We start from the raw sequence: 18,731 nt of genomic DNA, 5'->3' as shown, positions 1-18,731 counted from the left end.
CATTTCTTTGTCAGTGGGCAAACGTACAAAATCAGCAGGGGATCAAATACTTTTTTCCCTCACTGTACATATTTACATACATCATTGGGTGGGACAGCCCCAACCTAAAACAACCATGTTTCAACTGGAAATTATGAGGGTAGGCCTGGATGTTACGTCAGGAACGTTTACCCACCATCTCATGATATAGCTCCACTCACATTTTAATTGTACAACTGTTATCTGCTTGTGAACGATATGAAATACATTTACATTACACAACAGTCGAAAGGCGCAAAGCACAGACCATCAAATGTGTACAACCTGATTCCTTTTCCTCGGTTTGAGTTTCTTCTTCAGTGCTTTCGCCTTTGCTTTTTTGCTGTTCGGGTCAGCCATCTCACCTTTGAAGGAAGCGGGGCCTGTGGTGGCTTTCGATGCCTCGCCTGGACTTTTCTTGAATGGCTTCCCCATCGATTTCATTTGGGGCCCCTTCCCCTGCGGCCTCCCGAAAGATTTGTTTTGGGGAACGCCCTGGCCCGGTCTCCCCTTAAAGCCCCCTTTGGTAGGCCCCTTCTCCTTCCCTGCACCCTTAGTCTCTCTTTCTTTCCCTCTGGGACCTCTGTGCACCACTTTCTTCTTCTCTTTCTCCTTCTTCACTGACCTCTTCACCCGGACCGACCTGCCAAGGAGTTTGGAGCTGTCTAGTTTCAAGGCCAGCTGGACAGAATCGATGCTCTACAACAAAAACGTTAGCCGTTAGCGATGATGCAGGTATGGATGGAGGGGTGTAGTTAGGAAAGAGGTGTCGTAATACTATAATACGGATTAGTAGTAGTCTACGGCCAAACTGTGTGTTGTTGCTATGCAACGCGTTGGCTGCAGTATGGGACTTGGCCAGCTCAGTAGTAGGAAGCCTGCTGAAAAGCATACATAACTGCTTCACATGAAATGTGTGTTCTTTTTCCTCACCTCGAATAAGATGTAGCCGAAACCCTTGCCCATTCCAGAGTTCTTGTCCCGCACCAACCGCACCCCCTCCACCTTGCCACACTCCTCAAAGTGCTGTCGCAGTGGCAATTCGTTTATATCTACAAGTTAATACAGTATGAAATGTTGTTTTCCTTTTGACTGACAAGTTCACAGTAAAGTAAACCCTCTTAAATAGTTACTCACCGAATGGTAGATTTCCAATGAATATTGACCTCTTGTGATCGTGCTGAAAGACGAAACAATGTTATTCAATAGATGTGTAGCAGCATCCTTGCTCAAACAAGTTTATACAAAATCAAAAGATTAAGCAAATGTCAATTTATCACCGTAACTTTCTCAAACTGTCAGCATGTGCATTCTATTGCCACCAAGTATACCGGTCTTAACGCTAGGCAGGTGCTTTGTAAAATATCAAGTGTCATGGGAAACTTACCGATGAACTTTTGGAGATCCTGTCCACCCGGATGTGAAAGTCTTTCTCAATCTCCATGCCGTTCCTGCAAGAATTAAAGTAATACATATTAATCCACAAGGGCCTAAAGATAACACTTGATATATTCATCTCTCGGACAGACGCACGTAACACATGGTATCGTAGTGTCTGTCAACAGACTGTGGGATGTAACGACTAATGAGGAACTTTGTTCTGGTACGCTGATTTTTTGACTGATCATTTGATCAAATCACAATTTTGCAGGTGCTCACATCTTTAGAATTTCTGAAGGGAAATGTAATAGAGCATCTGACGCAATTAAGCAAGACTTTAGTTCTGGGTTTACGAGATTATGATATATAATTTAAAACAGTCACGGTAAAATTCAAGTTGAACGCTTGCCAGTTGCTGTACCTTTCCAATGCCTTCTCGGCTCCTTCTTCAGCTTTGAACACCACGTAGGCATTGATGCTCTGCTTCTTGGGGTGAACCTTACGTCTGGAGAGGGAAAGCAAAAAAACAAAAAAAGTACTCTAATGCATGCGTCATGTTACCATGGATAAACTCCCATTCAACCAGTGTTAGCATTTCTCATGGTAAAAAAAAAATCTGGGAAACTTACTGAATAGCTGCTACTTTGCGTGACATAGATGGATCCTCTCTTACCTGCAAGAAAAATGACATGTTTTAGCTTCACCGATCAGGGTTGAGTCTTCAGAAAGCGTTGTATCACTAAGATCATCTTTCATCCATTACTATGAAGCATTCAGGAAGCTCAACCCTAGTGGAAATGAGCACTCACATTGTCTGATGATGGGAATTAGATTAATCTAATACAGTGAATGGAGTACTTACCACTGATCGAAATCGAATGCTTTCAATGGCTCCCTGATCCTTGAAGACAAGCTGTAGTGTCTGAAAAACCACACACAAACAACATATAAGCAACATAACAGGAATATTTGCTATTTGAACCCAGGTCTGCTTTCTACATACCTAATCAATGAGATTATGTTCACTGCTTATAACACAACTGGGGCTGCTGTTACCTTCTTTGTGCAGCTGGCAGGTAGGTTGCCGACAAACACTGTTCGTTTCTGTTTTACTCTCTCCTCTGCCATTTGGGCTCCAGTCCTCTTTTTTGTCTGCCTCTCCTCCTCCTCTGTTGCACCCCCTTCTTCCATCTCAACAGCTTTCCTTTTAGACTTCTTGCGCATCTTTGGGACCTGTTCATCTTCGTCAGCATTTTGTAATGCACTTTCTCTGAAAGCGGGAGAGCGAGAATGGGAGAGGGAGAGAGAGAGAAATAAAGCTTTGTTATCTATCAATCTACATCTCTTGCATCACAGCACTCTTTTGCATGTCACAAATATTGTTTAATTTTTATCGCTCACCTGTTTTCTAGATTTAGGTCTGCAGCTGATTTGTCCTTTGCTGCTTTGTTTGTTTGTTTCTGGTTGTTCAGGCCTTTTGTGACCGCGCCTTCCTTCACCTCCACGCTCCTCGGTTCAAGCTATGCAGGGAAGAACCACACAGAAAATAACAAACGTAATTTCACTCAGTTGGCAAATAGATTCTAGCAAGGGTACACGACTCAGGCCCTCAAGCTCTGTAGTCCGGTTGGTTTTGCAAGTAATACCTCCCGATTTCAAAACATTATCTCCCAACTGGACACTGATTACTGTTTCTTAGTGGACGGGTAGAAACTCCCCGTTTCACATTATTTCTAAACCTTTTCTCTACTGAACATGGCCTTGGTTTCCTGGAAAACAAAAATAAGCTGGGCTGCACCATTAAAAGACCCGAGCTGAGCATCCTTGCCTTGGACTAATGGGCTTACCTTGGGAGCAGGAACAAAGAACAGAGTGTCAACTACTGGTGCAGCTTGGAACAAGGCTGATAATGATCCGGAGCTGGATGCAGACTCCTTTGGAAACAAGCTGCCTGATACTGATCCCACTACATAGTCCATGGACTGTTTGTCCACAGATGGCCCCTCCTCACTAAGGAAAAACAAATACATTGTTAGACTTATAGTAGATACAGCAGCAGTTTGTTCACTACAACAGTGCTGTGTTAGGTAGCTAGATGTGCATGAATGCCATGGTATGTGTAATATTTATTGCTACAAAGACATCACATAAGGGCAGCAAGCTATCTTCATAAGCATTTCCTCAACATCCATAGAGGTAACACACAATCAAAGGCAGGCTATCCAGTGCCAATGAGCTGCCAACCTAATTGGTTGCTAACAACCAGAAGCAATTTACTGAACAAAAATAGAAAACGCAACATGCTAAAATGTCTACGATTTCACTGAGTTACAGTTCATATAATGATAGTCAATTGAAATAAATGTATTAGGCCCTACTCTACGGATTGCACATGACTGGGAATACAGATATGCATCTGTTGGTCACAGGTAGGGGCGTGGATCAGAATACCAGTCAGTATCTGGTGTGACCACCATTTGCCTCATGCAACGCGACACATCTCCTTCGCATAGAGTTGATCAGGCTGTTGATTGTGGTCTGTGGAATGTTGTCCCACTCCAATTCAATGGCTGTGCGAAGTTGCTGAATATTGCGGGACCTGGAACACGCTGTCAGAGACTGCTCAATTGGTGACATGTCTGGTGAGTATGCAGGCCATGGAAGAACTGGGACAATTTCAGCTTCCAGGAATTGTGTACAGAGCCTTGCGACATGGTGCCGTGCATTATCATGCTGAAACATGAGGTGATGGTGGCGGATGAATGTCACGACAATGGGCCTCTCGTCATGGTATCTCTGTGCATTCAAATCGCCATCGATAAAATGCAATTGTGTTCATTGTCCGTAGTTTATGCCTGTTCACAACGTTGACATCAGCAAACTGCTCTCCCACACGATGCCATTCATGTGGTCTGCGGTTGTGAGGCCGGTTGGACATGCTGCCAAATTCTGTAAAACGACGTTGGAGGCAGCTTATGGTAGACAAATTAACATTCAATTCTCTGGCAACAGCTCTGGTGGACATTCCTGCAGTCAGCATGTCAATTGCACGCTCCCTCAAAACTTCAGACATCTGTGGCATTGTGTTATGTGACAAAACTGCACATTTTAGTGGCCTTTTATTGTCCCCAGCACAAGGTGCACCTGTGTAATGATCATGCTGTTTAATCATCTTCTTGATATACACCTGTAAGGTGGATGGACTATTTTGGCAAAGGAGAAATATTCAATAACAGGGATGTAAACAAATTTGTGCACACAATTTGAGATAAATAAGCTTTTTGTGCATATGGAACATTTCTGGGATCTTTTATTTCAGCTCATGAAACATGGGACCAACACTTTACATGTTGCGTTTACATTTTTGTTCAGTGTAATACACGGTGTGCGTTTCCCCAACTACCTTGTATTTCCAACAATGTACAAATTCAACATAATTATTATTAGTTACATGCCGATACTCGTGTGAAGGGCGACTAACCTCTCTCCAAAACGTTTATTTTTCATGGTCAGTTCACTTCAATATTCTCGATAGTCGATTCCAGCTGGTTTAAATGATGAGACAATCTTATAAAAACGTGCTTTTTATCATGGAAATAATTAATCAAATAAGTTGGACGCGAAGTTATATTGAACACATCTCATTAGAACAATTTGTTGATGCCAAAAATAAATGTAGTTATTTACTCACGTTTTACTCCATGAAGACCTGTCCTTCACCTAATTATGTCCTACCATGCACAACGCAATTGTAAATAGTTCCTAGCTTTAACATACGAATGGGCTTTCATCCAGGGATCTAAATATAGATGCATTGATTGTTACTTGTTAATAACGATGATAGCTATTTAAATAATTATACTAAAATAAAGTTTATTGCTGATAACTTCATCATTAATAATCTATCAAACTTGTACGGCAAACGTGTGCATCATCATATTCGGTTACTTCCTGTCAGGGTGTGTGAACTGTGGTTATTTACGCTGCTGCGAAATATGACCAAAACTCTCTGATTTAAGGTAACTTTCAAAGCAATATTTGGAAATAACAGCATATACATTCTGTGGATACGTGGTCCTCGTGTTTAGTTGACAGTGAATATATTTGTTGTAGCTCATCTAGCTAGCCAAGCAAATAAAGCTAAACAACATCATCGTTTCTTGGGAGTTGACATGACAGCAAATATTTTAGCTAGCTATTACCTAACGCTTTCTTAAGTAGCACTGTCAAAGTACAGTAAGTACAGAAGGCTTTAGCTGCTCATTATTTTTCATTGTCAATATATAGGTAGACTTATAGCCAACGTTATAGATACAGTGAGTTCAATGAGAGTCCCTGACCAGACACAACCCACCACCATGGACGAGGGCCTTACATCAGACGCAGTGGGCAGACGTGTGGCTTGTGAGGGGGAGCGTGGCACGGTACGGTTTGTTGGCTCTGTACCACCAACTGCAGGTAAGCTATTTAGCTAACTAGCTACAGACCGCGTGGGATATGGATATAATAGGCAAAATAACATAAGCGTTATCCACAGTGGGTGTGGCAGCACTGTTTGAGTGAAATTCTCCAATATTCTTGGTGATGCACTATAACCAAGTACTTATTCAATGCCTGTACTTACCAATGCCTCTGTGCTTAGGGTTGTGGCTTGGTGTGGAGTGGGACAACCCTGAGCGTGGCAAACACGATGGCATCCATGAAGGTGTCCACTACTTCACGTGCAGGTAAAGTAAACCCTATCTAGTATCTCCATGATGGTAGCATGAAATGAATCTTGCGTAATTTGGTCAGCTGCGTGATTACATTCTGTGTTCATACGTGTTAGAAATTGAGAGTTCTGGCAAAAATGAAGTCTCCACCCTCGCAGAAGGAAACCCCCCCCGCCTTCACCCAATCCTAATGCGTCCAAATAATCAGTGATGAAAACCCCAAAACCGGAACTAATGCTGCTCCGATCTCACGCATCCCATTCCGCCCAGGCAGATTCTCTTGGTCTACATGCAGAATCTGCGCACGGGAGATTAGTGTCATCCTTCCTCTGGAGATCCTCAGGTCCAGATCTACACCAGGCAGCAGGTTGTTTTTTGCAGTGAGGGGGAATCATCAAGGAGGAACGGGGAGACGTTTTTAGTTTGGAATCTGGCCATTATGAGTACTTCAAGTGCTGCTCTCAGACCAAGGACATAGGAAAAGGGGACACATTTTAAATTTGGAATGTGTCCTTAAAGTGCTGCTCTCAGACCAAGAACATACGGAAAGGGGGGGACATTTTTTAGTTTGGAATGTGGCCATTAGGCCTATGTGTTCTGCTGCTCTCAGACCAAGAACATAGGAAAAGGGGGAGAATTTTTTTTGTTTGGAATGTGGCCATTATGTGTTTTGCTGATCTCAGTCCAAGGTTCTCTACCCCCTCCACCCCGCCTAAGGCACCCGAAGGGAGGCTCTTTCGTCCGGCCCAAGAAGGCCAGCTTTGGGGTGGACTACCTGACGGCCATCAGGCGGCGTTACGAAACAGAGGTCCAGCAGGTCTTGGGAGAGGAGATCCAGATCTCCACGAGGACAGTGGAGATGGTGGGCTTCGAGGCCATCTCAGAGAAACAGAAGTAAGGGGACAACAAGGCTTTGGAGCCCGAGAGTGAGAGTGCATTTTAGTCCAGGACTAGGCTTTTGACTCAGGGAATCTGTCCCAAGGTGTGCTTATTTGTACGGTCAACTCCGTATGTACTGTTTGAAATAGTTAAGGAATATTGTGAAAGCATGCCACGTAAACCAGAGGATGCCAGTATCAGGTCCCCCTCGCAAAAGAGGTTTCTAACCTAAAGGTTATTCCCTGGTTAAATAAAGGTTAAATAAATAAATATTTAGTAAAGAATGGTTACAAAATAGGCTAATGCACTTGAATTGGGACTGTTGAACTGCACCACACTCCAACAGAGTTTGCACAATGCCGATGTGCAGTCATCTGTACTTATTCAGTGATGCGTTGTTGTCATCTGTGCTTCTCCGCAGGGTGGAAAACCTCACCGATGTTTCACTGAGGTTGCGTGAGGTTTCCAGCCCGGGCCCTGCAAACGAAATCCGAAACACCACTCCCCGTATTCTTTCATTTAGTAGCTTTTAATTAGTTAAATAAGTGCCCATGTAAAAAAAATATACTATCAATCATATGAAATTGTTCATGTTAATAATACTTGACTGCACTTCTCTGACCTGGAGTTAATGTGATATGTAGCTACATTACACCATGGTTGCGTCCCAAATGGCACCCCTTTTCCCTATATAGTGCACTACTTTTGAATAGGGCTCTGGTCAAAAGTAGTGTACTTTATGGAATATGTGTGTTATTTGGGGCACAGCCCATGTGTCTTGTTAGTAAATGTACGGTCCAGCCACCCGATTGAATTAGCTTGGGGGAAGCGTTGATTGGACATTTAGCTGATGGTGCTCTACTACTACATCCTTAATGGCCACTGTCAGACGTGCTGATGCTGGACCTGTGTGGGAACCTGCTGTGCTGCTGGGACGACGTGATGGCCATCACGGAGCAGATGGAGAAACTCAAAGAACTTCAGCTCAGGTAGATCACACTGAATAATGGTGTGTGTGTGTTTGTGCCTCACTTTTCTCAAACTCTGATCCCCTCACTGACTGTCTCTCGTCCTCTGTCCCCTCAGCCACAACAGACTGCGTGTGCCCTCCAACCCTACGGTGCGACCCCGGGCCTTCTCCTGCCTCAGGGTCCTCTCCCTCACCAACTGTGCCCTTACGTGGCTTCAGGTGACAGCCACCACACTGTACCCTTCCCTTAGGCATTATGGGGCTCTTTCTCAATTAATCTTTCCTCAATTCCTCGCATCCTCTATCCTTCCATCCTTCTCAAAACCCATTGGAGAAGAAGGCTGGAGGGGATGAACCTTGGACCTTATCCTCCAATATGGTTGAGAAGGAGGCGAGGCGATAAGATGCGAGGAATTGATGAAAGATTAATTGAGAAAGAGCCCCAATTTTGTAGGGTGATTTAATTTTAAAGTTGTTTTTGTACCAGTTAATATGGTAATAGATAATTAAGTTGCAGTGCACAATATGTTAATTAATGAGCTGGTGCAAACCTATGAATGCCTAATGAAATGAGAAGAACTTATGTAGATGCTGACTCTCTTTACATTTCTCCCCTCTCCATTTGGTGTTGGTCTGTTAGCTGCTTGAGTGCGCCCCCATGTGGCCACTGCTGGAAGAGCTCTACGTCTCTGAGAACGATATCACTGAACTGCAGAGGTAAGGTTTTAGCCATTTTGGGTCTAAGTTCCGATTGAGTTATTTTATTTCTAAAACAACATATAGAACTGACTTGTATTTCCGCCTCTTTCGCGCAGGCCAAACAATGTCTTACAGTCCTTGACAGTTTTGGATCTCTCAACAAACCCTCTGGTTGATGGAACCGTACTGAGTATTGCCGAACTGCCTAGGTAAGTACGGGCATAACCGTATCAACAAATACACTTTTCATAACCGTTCACTACGTCTTATGACATAGCCCTGTCGTTAGCTTCGACTTGTGCGTTGATAGTGTAAACACTACTGTTCTTGGGAGTACTTTACTTTCATGAGCACTAATCGACAACAACAAAAAATTGGATACATACTATTATCCTAATAAATAAATCTAAACATTATTAGCGTTTCAATGAATAAGCATTTGTAACATTTATAATAACTTATGTAGCACTTACAAGCATTTATAGTGGAATTTACCAAAAGTGTAAGCTTTTACATCCATGCTTTTCTTGAATTTCAGACTGGAGAATCTAAATATGTCTAAGACTGGTTTGTCAACCTTGCGGTTTGATGATGCGCTGCCTGGTAAAGTTTACGTCCGACATTGTTTTGAAAACGTTACATTTAAAAAAAAAATGTTTGTTAATGGAGGTCAAGTTGAATTAACATATCAGTAGAGGTAGTTGAACAAGATTTCAGAATGTGGATATGTGTTTTGATGACAGGCATTTCACAATGTGTAAAACTGTAAGAGCAAATGATCGGCATTGAGTATACTGGTAAGAGTCTGTAAATGATTATTTTCTCACGTCTTCTGTAGGTTGCAAAACAGCAATGTTTCCTGCCCTGAAAATTCTCGCAGTTAATAGCAACAACATTTCAGAGGTGAATATTGTCTGTGAGTAAGGTCTCTCTTCTAAGAGAGATTTTATCTTAATGAAATGTATCTGGATATATAAATGATGAATTACTAAACAAATTTGATGAATATCACTAGTCTGCAAAAAGTTAATACTTGTTCTTTAAAAATAGATAGTAGGGGAGAATATGTGAAAGCTTTCTTCTAACTCAACCCTTTATCTCTCTCTCTCTTTCTCTAAACCCTACACAAACACTCACTTGTGCTTACATACAAACACACTGACACGGCAATACATACAACAATAACAATCGCACACAAACACACACTCACTGACACACACTCTTACAATCTCATTCACTCACTGACACGCTCACTCACACACAGTGGTGGGTAATAAACGAGCTAGAGAAGCTGCAGAGCCTGGTCCGGTTGTCGTGTCGGCAGAACCCCCTGCTGAGCCGGGAGAGGAACCCCAACACGGCCGTGCAGTTGCTCATTGCCAGGGTTGGCCGGCTGGAGGCCCTCAACAGGTGCACGGTGAGGCCCCGTCCTCTGTTTAACGCTACCGCCAAACCTGGGTGTGTTCATTAAGCTTCGTTTTAATTCACCCGGGTCTGAACGACAGACCCAGCTGCTTACAGTTGATCCCCACATGGCCGACATGCAATTTATACTGGTGCGATTAATGGTCAGCCACTGCGCGCGCAAACGTAAAGTGATAGCAGTGGTAGATCCAGCTATATGCCTCCATCCCAAATAAATGGAAAAGATATGCACCAAAGAAAACCAGGAAATTAGACGGTGCTTACTGTTATCTTCATTCCAGATTGAGGCGTATAGTAGCTGGATCTACACAACTGATGTCGTGGGACGTGGTTCCATCTAGACATTGTGAAATGTTCCTTTAAAGCTATATATGTTTTCTTCTCACCCTATGAATACATCAATGTTTGCAGATGCGCTTGCTGTAATCCTCCATTCTCTTACCCTATTACCATGGTTACCTGTAGATCCTGCCCGAGGATAGGAGGGGGGCAGAGCTGGACTACTGCAAGATGTTCGGGCTAGAGTGGCTGGCATCCGGGGGACACCGAGACCCCCAGCAGAACCGCCCCAGTGCCGAATTCACCGCACAGCACCCCCGCTATCAGAGTCTCATACAGAGTGAGTCAAGAGTGGTACATTCCTCCTGAGGTTTCCCCGGCACTCTGCTGCAACACCCTATTTCAGACTGAGAAGTGGTACAGCCCATCCTATATCTACTCCACTATAGGCATTTCTGAAGAGAAAAAAAAAAGAAAAAACATTTAATGCCTCATTATCTGCCATACTACTACACAGGGCAGGTTAAAAAAAATCTGATGCCACCACAACATAACCATATCCCGAGAAATAAGTGATACAACGCAACCCATGTCACCATGCCATCAATCTTACAAAGAGACAATGGCAATCCTAATTCCTGCCCTGTAGTCATTATGAGTTCAATGAATCGACAGAGGCTCGATTTCTTTTTTGTTTTTCAGAATACGGAGCTCCAGAAGACAGCGAACTGAAGAAGCAGGAGCCGTTTGCACTGAAAAATCAGCTCTTAAGTGAGTCCTCCTCACTTCTCTTAAGCCTAATTGATACTGTACGCAACGCAATTAGCTAAGAGAAATGGTGATCCTGTGTAGTTGCGTCAAGTTACAAATTCCGGGGCTGCACACATTTGCGTAAGGCAGTGTTTCTTAGTCCTGGTCCTGGGGATCCAAAGGCGTGTCCATTTTGAATTTTTGCCCTAGCACTACACACCTTGTTCCACTAATCAACTAATCATCAAACATTTAATAAGTGTAATCAGGTGTCTAGGGCAACAAAAAATATGTGCACCCCTTTGGGCCCTCAAGACCAGGATTAAGAAACAGTTAAGGAATGAATTTGAGAGTTTTGTAATGATTTGCTACTAACCTATAATAATCTCTTTCCCAGAACTGCATGTGCTGTGAACACATATACATATTTACTCAGGAGATGAGTCAGAGTATATACATTTCATTAGTTCTTAAGAGTAATATAGAATTTCAAACCTTTCCTCCCACCAGGCATAACATTTGTTTGTCCGGATGAGACAGACCGAAAATCTGTGGTGAAGAAACTCCCAGGTAAAGGCTCCCACCTGGCTTCATCAGCTAGTCAGATGGTATATAATATTATTATAATATTATAATATGTTCAGTAGCTAAGCAAATGATTTGAGATGTGCATGGATGTTAGATGACTTTTCACATGTGCCGGACTCAGACTCCAGACAGACCACATATACCACCTGGCAAATTTCTGTCCCTCATAATGTTTCTCCCTCTGTCATTTCTGACTGTGCTTTCAAATAACAATACAAAATAAGTAAGGAGGTTAGGACCCTTAAATCTCCTTAAATAAAATAAAATAAAAAAATACTTTTCGCAATACTGAACCAAGCTGAGCCAAACCAAGCTGTACTGAGCTGGCCTGGTTACTCATCTCCATCGTAGTTGCTGGAACCGTACTGAAAAGGACAATGTGAAAAGAAAATATCAGAGCCAGCGCAGTCTGGTTCCATTCAGCACGATAGTGTGAAAAGGATATACATGTGCCAAAGTCTTTTCTCATTGAGCGGCTGGAAATGAAAGAAAATCTAGATAACACCCTCGATACCTGTGTTGAATTATAGTAGATAATTTACTAGGCAATAGGACACGTGTTGGACGTGTTTGAACAGTGTGTTTTGGCCTCTACAACCAACAACTGCAGACTTTGGAATGTTTGCACTTGTCAGGCAATGTTTTGGGCAGCATGTACACTGCATAAAGTTGTCTGCTGTTGACCACAGGCCCACATGTGAAAATGGCATGCCAAATCATGAAGTGTGGTTTGGATAAGGAGTTACACTTATCAACTGTTTTCATACTCTTCAATCATGTTGTGCCAATGGGAGATCATGCATGTAAGATGTTAATGAAATGGCACAATCTGTGTGTGACCTGTGTAAGGGCAATTGAAGTGACGGTAACCTATTGCATTTTACAAAAGATATTCAGCGGTCCCTCCACTCTTTTGATGTGTTTTAGATTCCATGATCGTTCAGAAAGTGAAGGGGCTGCTCTACAGACTGCTAAAGATACCGGGTGCTGAGTTGAAACTCTCCTACACTAGCTCAAAGGTAAAGGCGTTTACTGACAACAGCAACTGCTCTATACTACCTCAAAGGTAAAGAGGTCTAAATAGGCTAGGTGAAATGGTCTTACTCACCTAGCCTTGCCCACAGGCTAGTTTTATTTCTGTGTTGGTGTAGCCATACTCGTCCACTGCCACTCCTAGGTGAATGTTAAATAGACCAATGGTACAGTCCCACTTTCTTAGCAGTGGAAGGGACTCCCTAAAATGGCATTTGTCTTTCCACAGATGGAGGGCAAAGAGATTGAGATAGACAACGACCTGAAACCGCTGCAGTTCTACTCCATCGAAGATGGAGACAAGGTCCTTGTCCGCTGGTTGTGATCCGCAAAGGTCCGGATTGGTTGCCTGATGACTCAAACTGAATTCTTCCGCTTCCGTGGCGTAGCGTTTGGCCGGAGCAAGGAGTTTGGGTAGCCAGGCAACCGGATTGGAAGTTTAAGCAATATTCTGAAATGCATGAGAAAAATGTACAGCACTAAGACTGGGACGAAAACACAGTGCACCCCCTATTCAGCCAGAGGAGACCAATCGATGTATGAGAAGGAAACAGGGTTGTGTTCATTTGGCACGAAACGTAAGATAACTGCCCAAAATGGAGTGAAATGGGACGGGAACATCTGAACTTGTCCAATAAGAGATGCTAGTGTCGTGTGCCCTAATGAACACAACCCAAGTGTGCACTATGTGAACAATTTGTGTGTTTGTATTTATTAGGATCGTATCAACAGCTTACATCATAAATAAAACAATTCATCATACAAGACATTATTACAAAATTACTCTTATTACTCTCACTCAATGAGGCACCAGGCAAAAGAGAACTAGGAGACATTTAGGCCCACGATGGGTGGAGTTTCCCCATCCCTGATCTATGGTACCTTTCATAGCTTGGCCTTTAGTGAATTAGCAGCAGATAAGGTGGCAGGTGGGGTCAAATTAACCTAAAACTTTCCAGCAAATATAGCTCTGAATATGTGGATATGATCCTACACTTGGGCTGACCCCATTTAGTCGATTGTTTGGTCGATAGGCTGTTGGTCGACCAAGATGTTTTTAGTCGAGCAGTCGCAAATATATTACTTTTTTTCATGCCACATGAGACATCTGTATGATTGCCGCCTGTCTCAGTGGACTAATCCATTGAGGAGGCCACAGGGATGCCACGGTCCAAGAAGAAAAGGAATGTGGCTAAGATGCACAATGTACATCTCTCTCTATAATGCGCTCTCTCCCACCATTTCATGCGCATTCATTGTGTGAATTGATTGCCCTTTGATTGTTAGTGTCTATCAATTCCCCATTACATATCAGCAGTAGTAGCCTACATTTACTGTTAATTCCCATAATTTCTAATCTACAATGTTTCTTTGGTTACTGTAATTTCTGTTAATGCATTCAATATATTATTTTTACAGTCGTTTACCGTTCTCATTGTTGGAGTGGACACGTTTGCATCCCCAGTGCCACTCCCAATCCCATGGAGATGTCCTCCGGCTCTTCAGTGAGTAGCGCCTCTCCATCCAGGAAGAGTTGGATTTGGCTCTCATCCGCAAACGGTTTTCCCCTCTATTCTTATGGTAGGTGATGGAAACTTTACACACTGTAAGAAGTAAAAATATATATAATTAAAGTTACTCAAGTCGTATTTCAAACAGTACGTTAACTGAGCACAGCACACCTTACACGGTACTACTAACTTTGCATTTATTTGTCTGCTGGGAAATACATATCCTGTCTGTGACGTACAGCTCACTTGGATCTTCTTTGAAGAGGTAGGGGAGGGGCAAAATGGCTGCAGTGACCTTGAGACACTGGCTGGATTATTTTTTTTAATTTTTTTTATTTCACCTTTATTTAACCAGGTAAACCAGTTGAGAACAGGTTCTTATTTACAACTGCGACCTGGCAGTTGATTAGAGTCAATAGAATTAGAGTGGCTGCATAATGTAAAGGGTACATTTTACATTGGAGAAAAAAAATCTTTCTGAGCCTCATCTGTGTGTGAGAGAAGTGCCGTCTTGTAGAGATTCAGCAACTCAGTTTCTGCAATGATTTTGTCGGCCATTGTGCCGAATCCGGACAGAATGTTTCTGTCCACATCCATACTGAATTTGCTTCCCATCTCTGAGAATCTAAAAGACAATTTGTTTGTAATGCATCATCAATATATCTTGGATTCAGATTACAGCACTTGGCTATGCTACATTAGTTGTGCTTTTTACCATTTATTTCTGTTAGACTTTACAATGGCTGACAAATGGAGTGCTGGGTACTGTTTTAAGATGTCCTTGGTGCCTTGTTCATTAAAAAGTTATCTATTTTTCAGTCCTTTTCATTTTGTCTTGTAGGGAACTTATGTTCACTCTTTTTTGGCACTCCTGCATCTTTTCAACATGGAACTTCTGACTGAAGGAATCCTCACCAGTCTCAATCTAAAAATCTAATATAAATATCAAATATTGATACATACAGCATCAAACACGAGTTCTGATCTAGGATCAGGTCCCCCACCTGTACAATCTTATTGATCATCTTAAAAACTGATCTGGGATCAGCGGTTCGACTGACTATGGACCATTCTTTTTATGCAGATACCTTGGCTATTTTGGTCGGGTCTTCATTTTCGGTGTCATCTGGATTTATTTTTTCCCTTGCCTCCCAAACCTCTTCTGCATTTTCTCTACTTCTTTTTTGTATTCATTCTTTAAAAAATTTACTCCTTCAATAATAAAATATGGAGAGGATAAATGTCATGATGGATTATTGGGATTTACTGAGGTCAGAAGAGAAGACTGGAGATGGGCTTGTTACGCTGCTGGAAATGTGATGGAATAACAATGTGAGAAGAATAATATATCCAAGCCAGCACATTATGGTCTGGGTAGGCACAATGATGTAAAAAGGTTATTAGTGTGTGAATTAATGTGAGTAGGAAATTTGAAGAATTCTTACATATCCCTTCCCTGTGTGGTCTCGCAACGAGGGCTACTTTTGAATGAGCGCTGTGCACACATCCATGTATTGCCAGGTAATGGATTACATAAAGCAAAAGAGAAACAATTTACAAGATTACATTTAGACTAACAATTCTGTTTGTAATACAAATGACAGTGATTGATGGCGTTGATTATCATCATATAAAAGTTGAGTATGTGCTATGCGATCAGCTGCAGTGATGAAGACAGTATGGAGAAGGAGACAGGAGAAGGGCTCAGGGTGACACACACACAAGCATTATGATTCATAACTGAGGAACTTATATCAATAACATTGAGCTAAGATCAGTTCACTACATAACTATACTCACCAAGTGTACAGTTGAAGTCGGAAGTTTACATACACCTTAGCCAAATACATTTAAACTCAGTTTTTCACAATTCCTGACATTTAATCCTAGTAAACATTCCCTGTCTTAGGTCAGTTAGGATCACCACTTTATTTTAAGAATGTGAAATGTCAGAATAATAGTAGAGAGAATGATTTATTTCAGCTTTTATTTATTTCATTACATTCCCAGTGGGTCAGAAGTTTACATACACTCAATTAGTATTTGGTAGCATTGCCTTTAAATTGTTTAACTTGGGTCAAACGTTTCAGGTAGCCTTCAACAAGCTTCGCACAATAAGTTGGGTGAATTTTGGCCCATTCCTCCTGACAGAGCTGAGTCAGATTTGTAGGCCTCCTTGCTCGCACACGCTTTTTCAGTTCTGCCCACAAACTTTCTATAGGATTGAGGTCAGGGCTTTGTGATGGCCACTCCAATACCTTGACTTTGTTGACCTTTAGACATTTTGCCACAACTTTGGAAGTATGCTTGGAGTCATTGTCCATTTGGGAGACCCATTTGCGACCAAGCTTTAACTTCCTGACTGATGTCTTGAGATGTTGCTTCAATATATCCACATACTTGGCACCAGCTGAGAGCATCAGCAATATCCCCGGTGAATGCGCATATTCACTGTTTATCATTTTTGGGTCAGTGCTACTTAAGTTAGTTTTTTGACAATATTTTCCTCCCCCAGTTTAGATGGACGTCATATTATACTTGTGTCACCCCTTCTCGGGGTGTCAGCAGAGTAGGCTACCCTGTAATTTGTCATATTAAAAAAGATTCTGCTAATGTCTCTAGTCATATATATATATACAGGTAAAAGTCAGTAAATTAGAATATTTTGAAAAACTTGATTTATTTCAGTAATTGCATTCAAAAGGTGTAACTTGTACATTATATTTATTCATTGCACACAGACTGATGCATTCAAATGTTTATTTCATTTAATTTTGATGATTTGAAGTGGCAACAAATGAAAATCCAAAATTCCGTGTGTCACAAAATTAGAATATTGTGTAAGGGTTACATTTTGAAGACACCTGGTGCCACAAACTAATCAGCTGATTAACTCAAAACACCTGCAAAGGGCTTTAAATGGTCTCTCAGTCCAGTTCTGAAGCCTACACAAACATGGGGGAAGACTTCAGATTTGACAGCTGTCCAAAAGGCGACCATCGACACATTGCACAAGGAGGGAAAGACACAAAAGGTTATTGCAGAAGAGGCTGGCTGTTCTCAGAGCTCTGTGTCCAAACACATTAATAGAGAGGCAAAGGGAAGGAAAAACTGTGGTCAGAAAAAAGTGTACAAGCGATAGGGATCACCGCGCCCTAGTCAAGATTGTGAAAAAAAACCCATTCAAAAATGTGGGGGAGATTCACAAGGAGTGGACAGCTGCTGGAGTCAGGGCTTCAAGATCCACCACCAAGAGACGCTTGAAAGACATGGGTTTCAACTGCCGCATACCTCGTGTCAAGCCACTGTTGACCAAGAAACAGCGCAAGCGTCTCACCTGGGCTAAGGAAAAAAAGAGCTGGACTGCTGCTGAGTGGTCTAAAGTCATGTTTTCTGACGAAAGCAAATTTTGCATTTCCTTTGGAAATCGAGGTCCCAGAGTCTGGAGGAAGACAGGAGAGGCACAGGATCCACGTTGCCTGAAGTCTAGTGTAAAGTTTCCACCATCAGTGATGGTTTGGGGTGCCATGTCATCTGCTGGTGTCGGTCCACTCTGTTTCCTGAGATCCAGGGTCAACGCAGCCGTCTACCAGCAAGTTTTAGAGCACTTCATGCTTCCTGCTGCTGACCTGCTCTATGGAGATGGAGATTTCAGGTTCCAACAGGACTTGGCGCCTGCACACAGCGCAAAATCTACCCGTGCCTGGTTTACGGACCATGGTATTTCTGTTCTAAATTGGCCAGCCAACTCCCTGACCTTAGCCCCATAGAAAATCTGTGGGGTATTGTGAAAAAAGGAAGATGCAGAATGCCAGACCCAACAACGCAGAAGAGTTGAAGGCCACTATCAGAGCAACCTGGGCTCTCATAACACCTGAGCAGTGCCAGAAACTCATCGACTCCATGCCACGCCGCATTAATGCAGTAATTGAGGCAAAAGGAGCTCCAACCAAGTATTGAGTATTGTACATGCTCATATTTTTCATTTTCATACTTTTCAGTTGGCCAACATTTCTAAAAAATCCCTTTTTTGTATTAGCCTTAAGTAATATTCTAATTTTGTGACACACGGAATTTTGGATTTTCATTTGTTGCCACTTCAAATCATCAAAATTAAATGAAATAAACATTTGAATGCATCAGTCTGTGTGCAATGAATAAATATAATGTACAAGTTACACCTTTTGAATGCAATTACTGAAATAAATCAAGTTTTTCAAAATATTCTAATTTACTGACTTTTACCTGTATATATATATATATACAGTGGGGAAAAAAAGTATTTAGTCAGCCACAAATTGTGAAAGTTCTCCCACTTAAAAAGATGAGAGAGGCCTGTAATTTTCATCATAGGTACACGTCAACTATGACAGACAAAATGAGAATTTTTTTTCCAGAAAATCACATTGTAGGTTTTTTTATGAATTTATTTGCAAATTATGGTGGAAAATAAGTATTTGGTCATAACAAAAGTTTCTCAATACTTTG

At 42.0% G+C, this 18,731-nt stretch overlaps 2 protein-coding genes across 4 annotated transcripts; one reads left to right on the top strand and one right to left on the bottom strand.

The window, feature by feature from the left end:
- On the bottom strand, window positions 1–5,131 carry LOC123483078 (RNA-binding protein 34-like). 2 transcript variants are annotated; one of them, XM_045212529.1, is made up of 12 exons: window positions 5,090–5,131; window positions 4,880–4,943; window positions 3,246–3,408; window positions 2,800–2,918; window positions 2,455–2,668; window positions 2,261–2,320; window positions 2,028–2,071; window positions 1,820–1,903; window positions 1,406–1,469; window positions 1,156–1,198; window positions 952–1,070; window positions 1–717 (listed from the first exon to the last, which is right to left on the bottom strand). In XM_045212529.1, the coding sequence occupies exons 2-12, from the start codon at window positions 4,903–4,905 to the stop codon at window positions 289–291; spliced, it is 1,365 nt and encodes a 454-aa protein (XP_045068464.1). In that variant the 5' UTR covers window positions 4,906–4,943; window positions 5,090–5,131; the 3' UTR covers window positions 1–288. The 2 variants fall into 2 exon arrangements, with proteins under 2 accessions (XP_045068464.1, XP_045068465.1); XM_045212530.1 differs by lacking the exon at window positions 5,090–5,131 and having other exon boundaries at window positions 4,880–5,083.
- A 198-nt stretch (window positions 5,132–5,329) lies between these two features.
- On the top strand, window positions 5,330–13,499 carry LOC123483066 (tubulin-specific chaperone E-like). Of its 2 annotated transcripts, XM_045212506.1 has the most exons (17): window positions 5,330–5,417; window positions 5,686–5,856; window positions 6,041–6,125; window positions 6,828–7,004; window positions 7,411–7,496; window positions 7,879–7,978; window positions 8,076–8,178; window positions 8,600–8,676; window positions 8,775–8,867; window positions 9,197–9,261; window positions 9,497–9,561; window positions 9,923–10,075; window positions 10,549–10,702; window positions 11,065–11,133; window positions 11,623–11,682; window positions 12,628–12,719; window positions 12,962–13,499. In XM_045212506.1, the coding sequence occupies exons 2-17, from the start codon at window positions 5,724–5,726 to the stop codon at window positions 13,055–13,057; spliced, it is 1,608 nt and encodes a 535-aa protein (XP_045068441.1). In that variant the 5' UTR covers window positions 5,330–5,417; window positions 5,686–5,723; the 3' UTR covers window positions 13,058–13,499. The 2 variants fall into 2 exon arrangements, with proteins under 2 accessions (XP_045068441.1, XP_045068442.1); XM_045212507.1 differs by lacking the exon at window positions 12,962–13,499 and having other exon boundaries at window positions 11,623–11,720; window positions 12,628–12,718.
- Window positions 13,500–18,731: the final 5,232 nt, after the last annotated feature.

The sequence above is a fragment of the Coregonus clupeaformis genome, unplaced genomic scaffold (genome assembly GCF_020615455.1).
Source record: "Coregonus clupeaformis isolate EN_2021a unplaced genomic scaffold, ASM2061545v1 scaf0018, whole genome shotgun sequence".
Classification (NCBI taxonomy): Eukaryota; Metazoa; Chordata; class Actinopteri; order Salmoniformes; family Salmonidae; genus Coregonus; species Coregonus clupeaformis.
Note: the sequence above shows the minus strand (reverse complement) of the source record. Positions and strands in the feature narration are given on the sequence as shown.

Bases quoted from the DNA above. Each gene is read 5' to 3' on its own strand.
- LOC123483078 (XM_045212529.1), bottom strand. From the start codon at position 4,905: ATGAAAAATAAACGTTTTGGAGAGAG. The intron at 2,072-2,260 runs GTAAGTACTCCA...TTTTTCTTGCAG, and splicing joins GCATTCGATTTCGATCAGTG to GTAAGAGAGGATCCATCTAT. The intron at 1,199-1,405 runs GTAAGTTTCCCA...TTCGTCTTTCAG, and splicing joins GGATCTCCAAAAGTTCATCG to CACGATCACAAGAGGTCAAT.
- LOC123483066 (XM_045212506.1), top strand. From the start codon at position 5,724: ATGAGAGTCCCTGACCAGACACAACCCACCACCATGGACGAGGGCCTT. The intron at 7,979-8,075 runs GTAGATCACACT...CTGTCCCCTCAG, and splicing joins CTCAAAGAACTTCAGCTCAG to CCACAACAGACTGCGTGTGC. The intron at 11,683-12,627 runs GTAAAGGCTCCC...GATGTGTTTTAG, and splicing joins TGTGGTGAAGAAACTCCCAG to ATTCCATGATCGTTCAGAAA.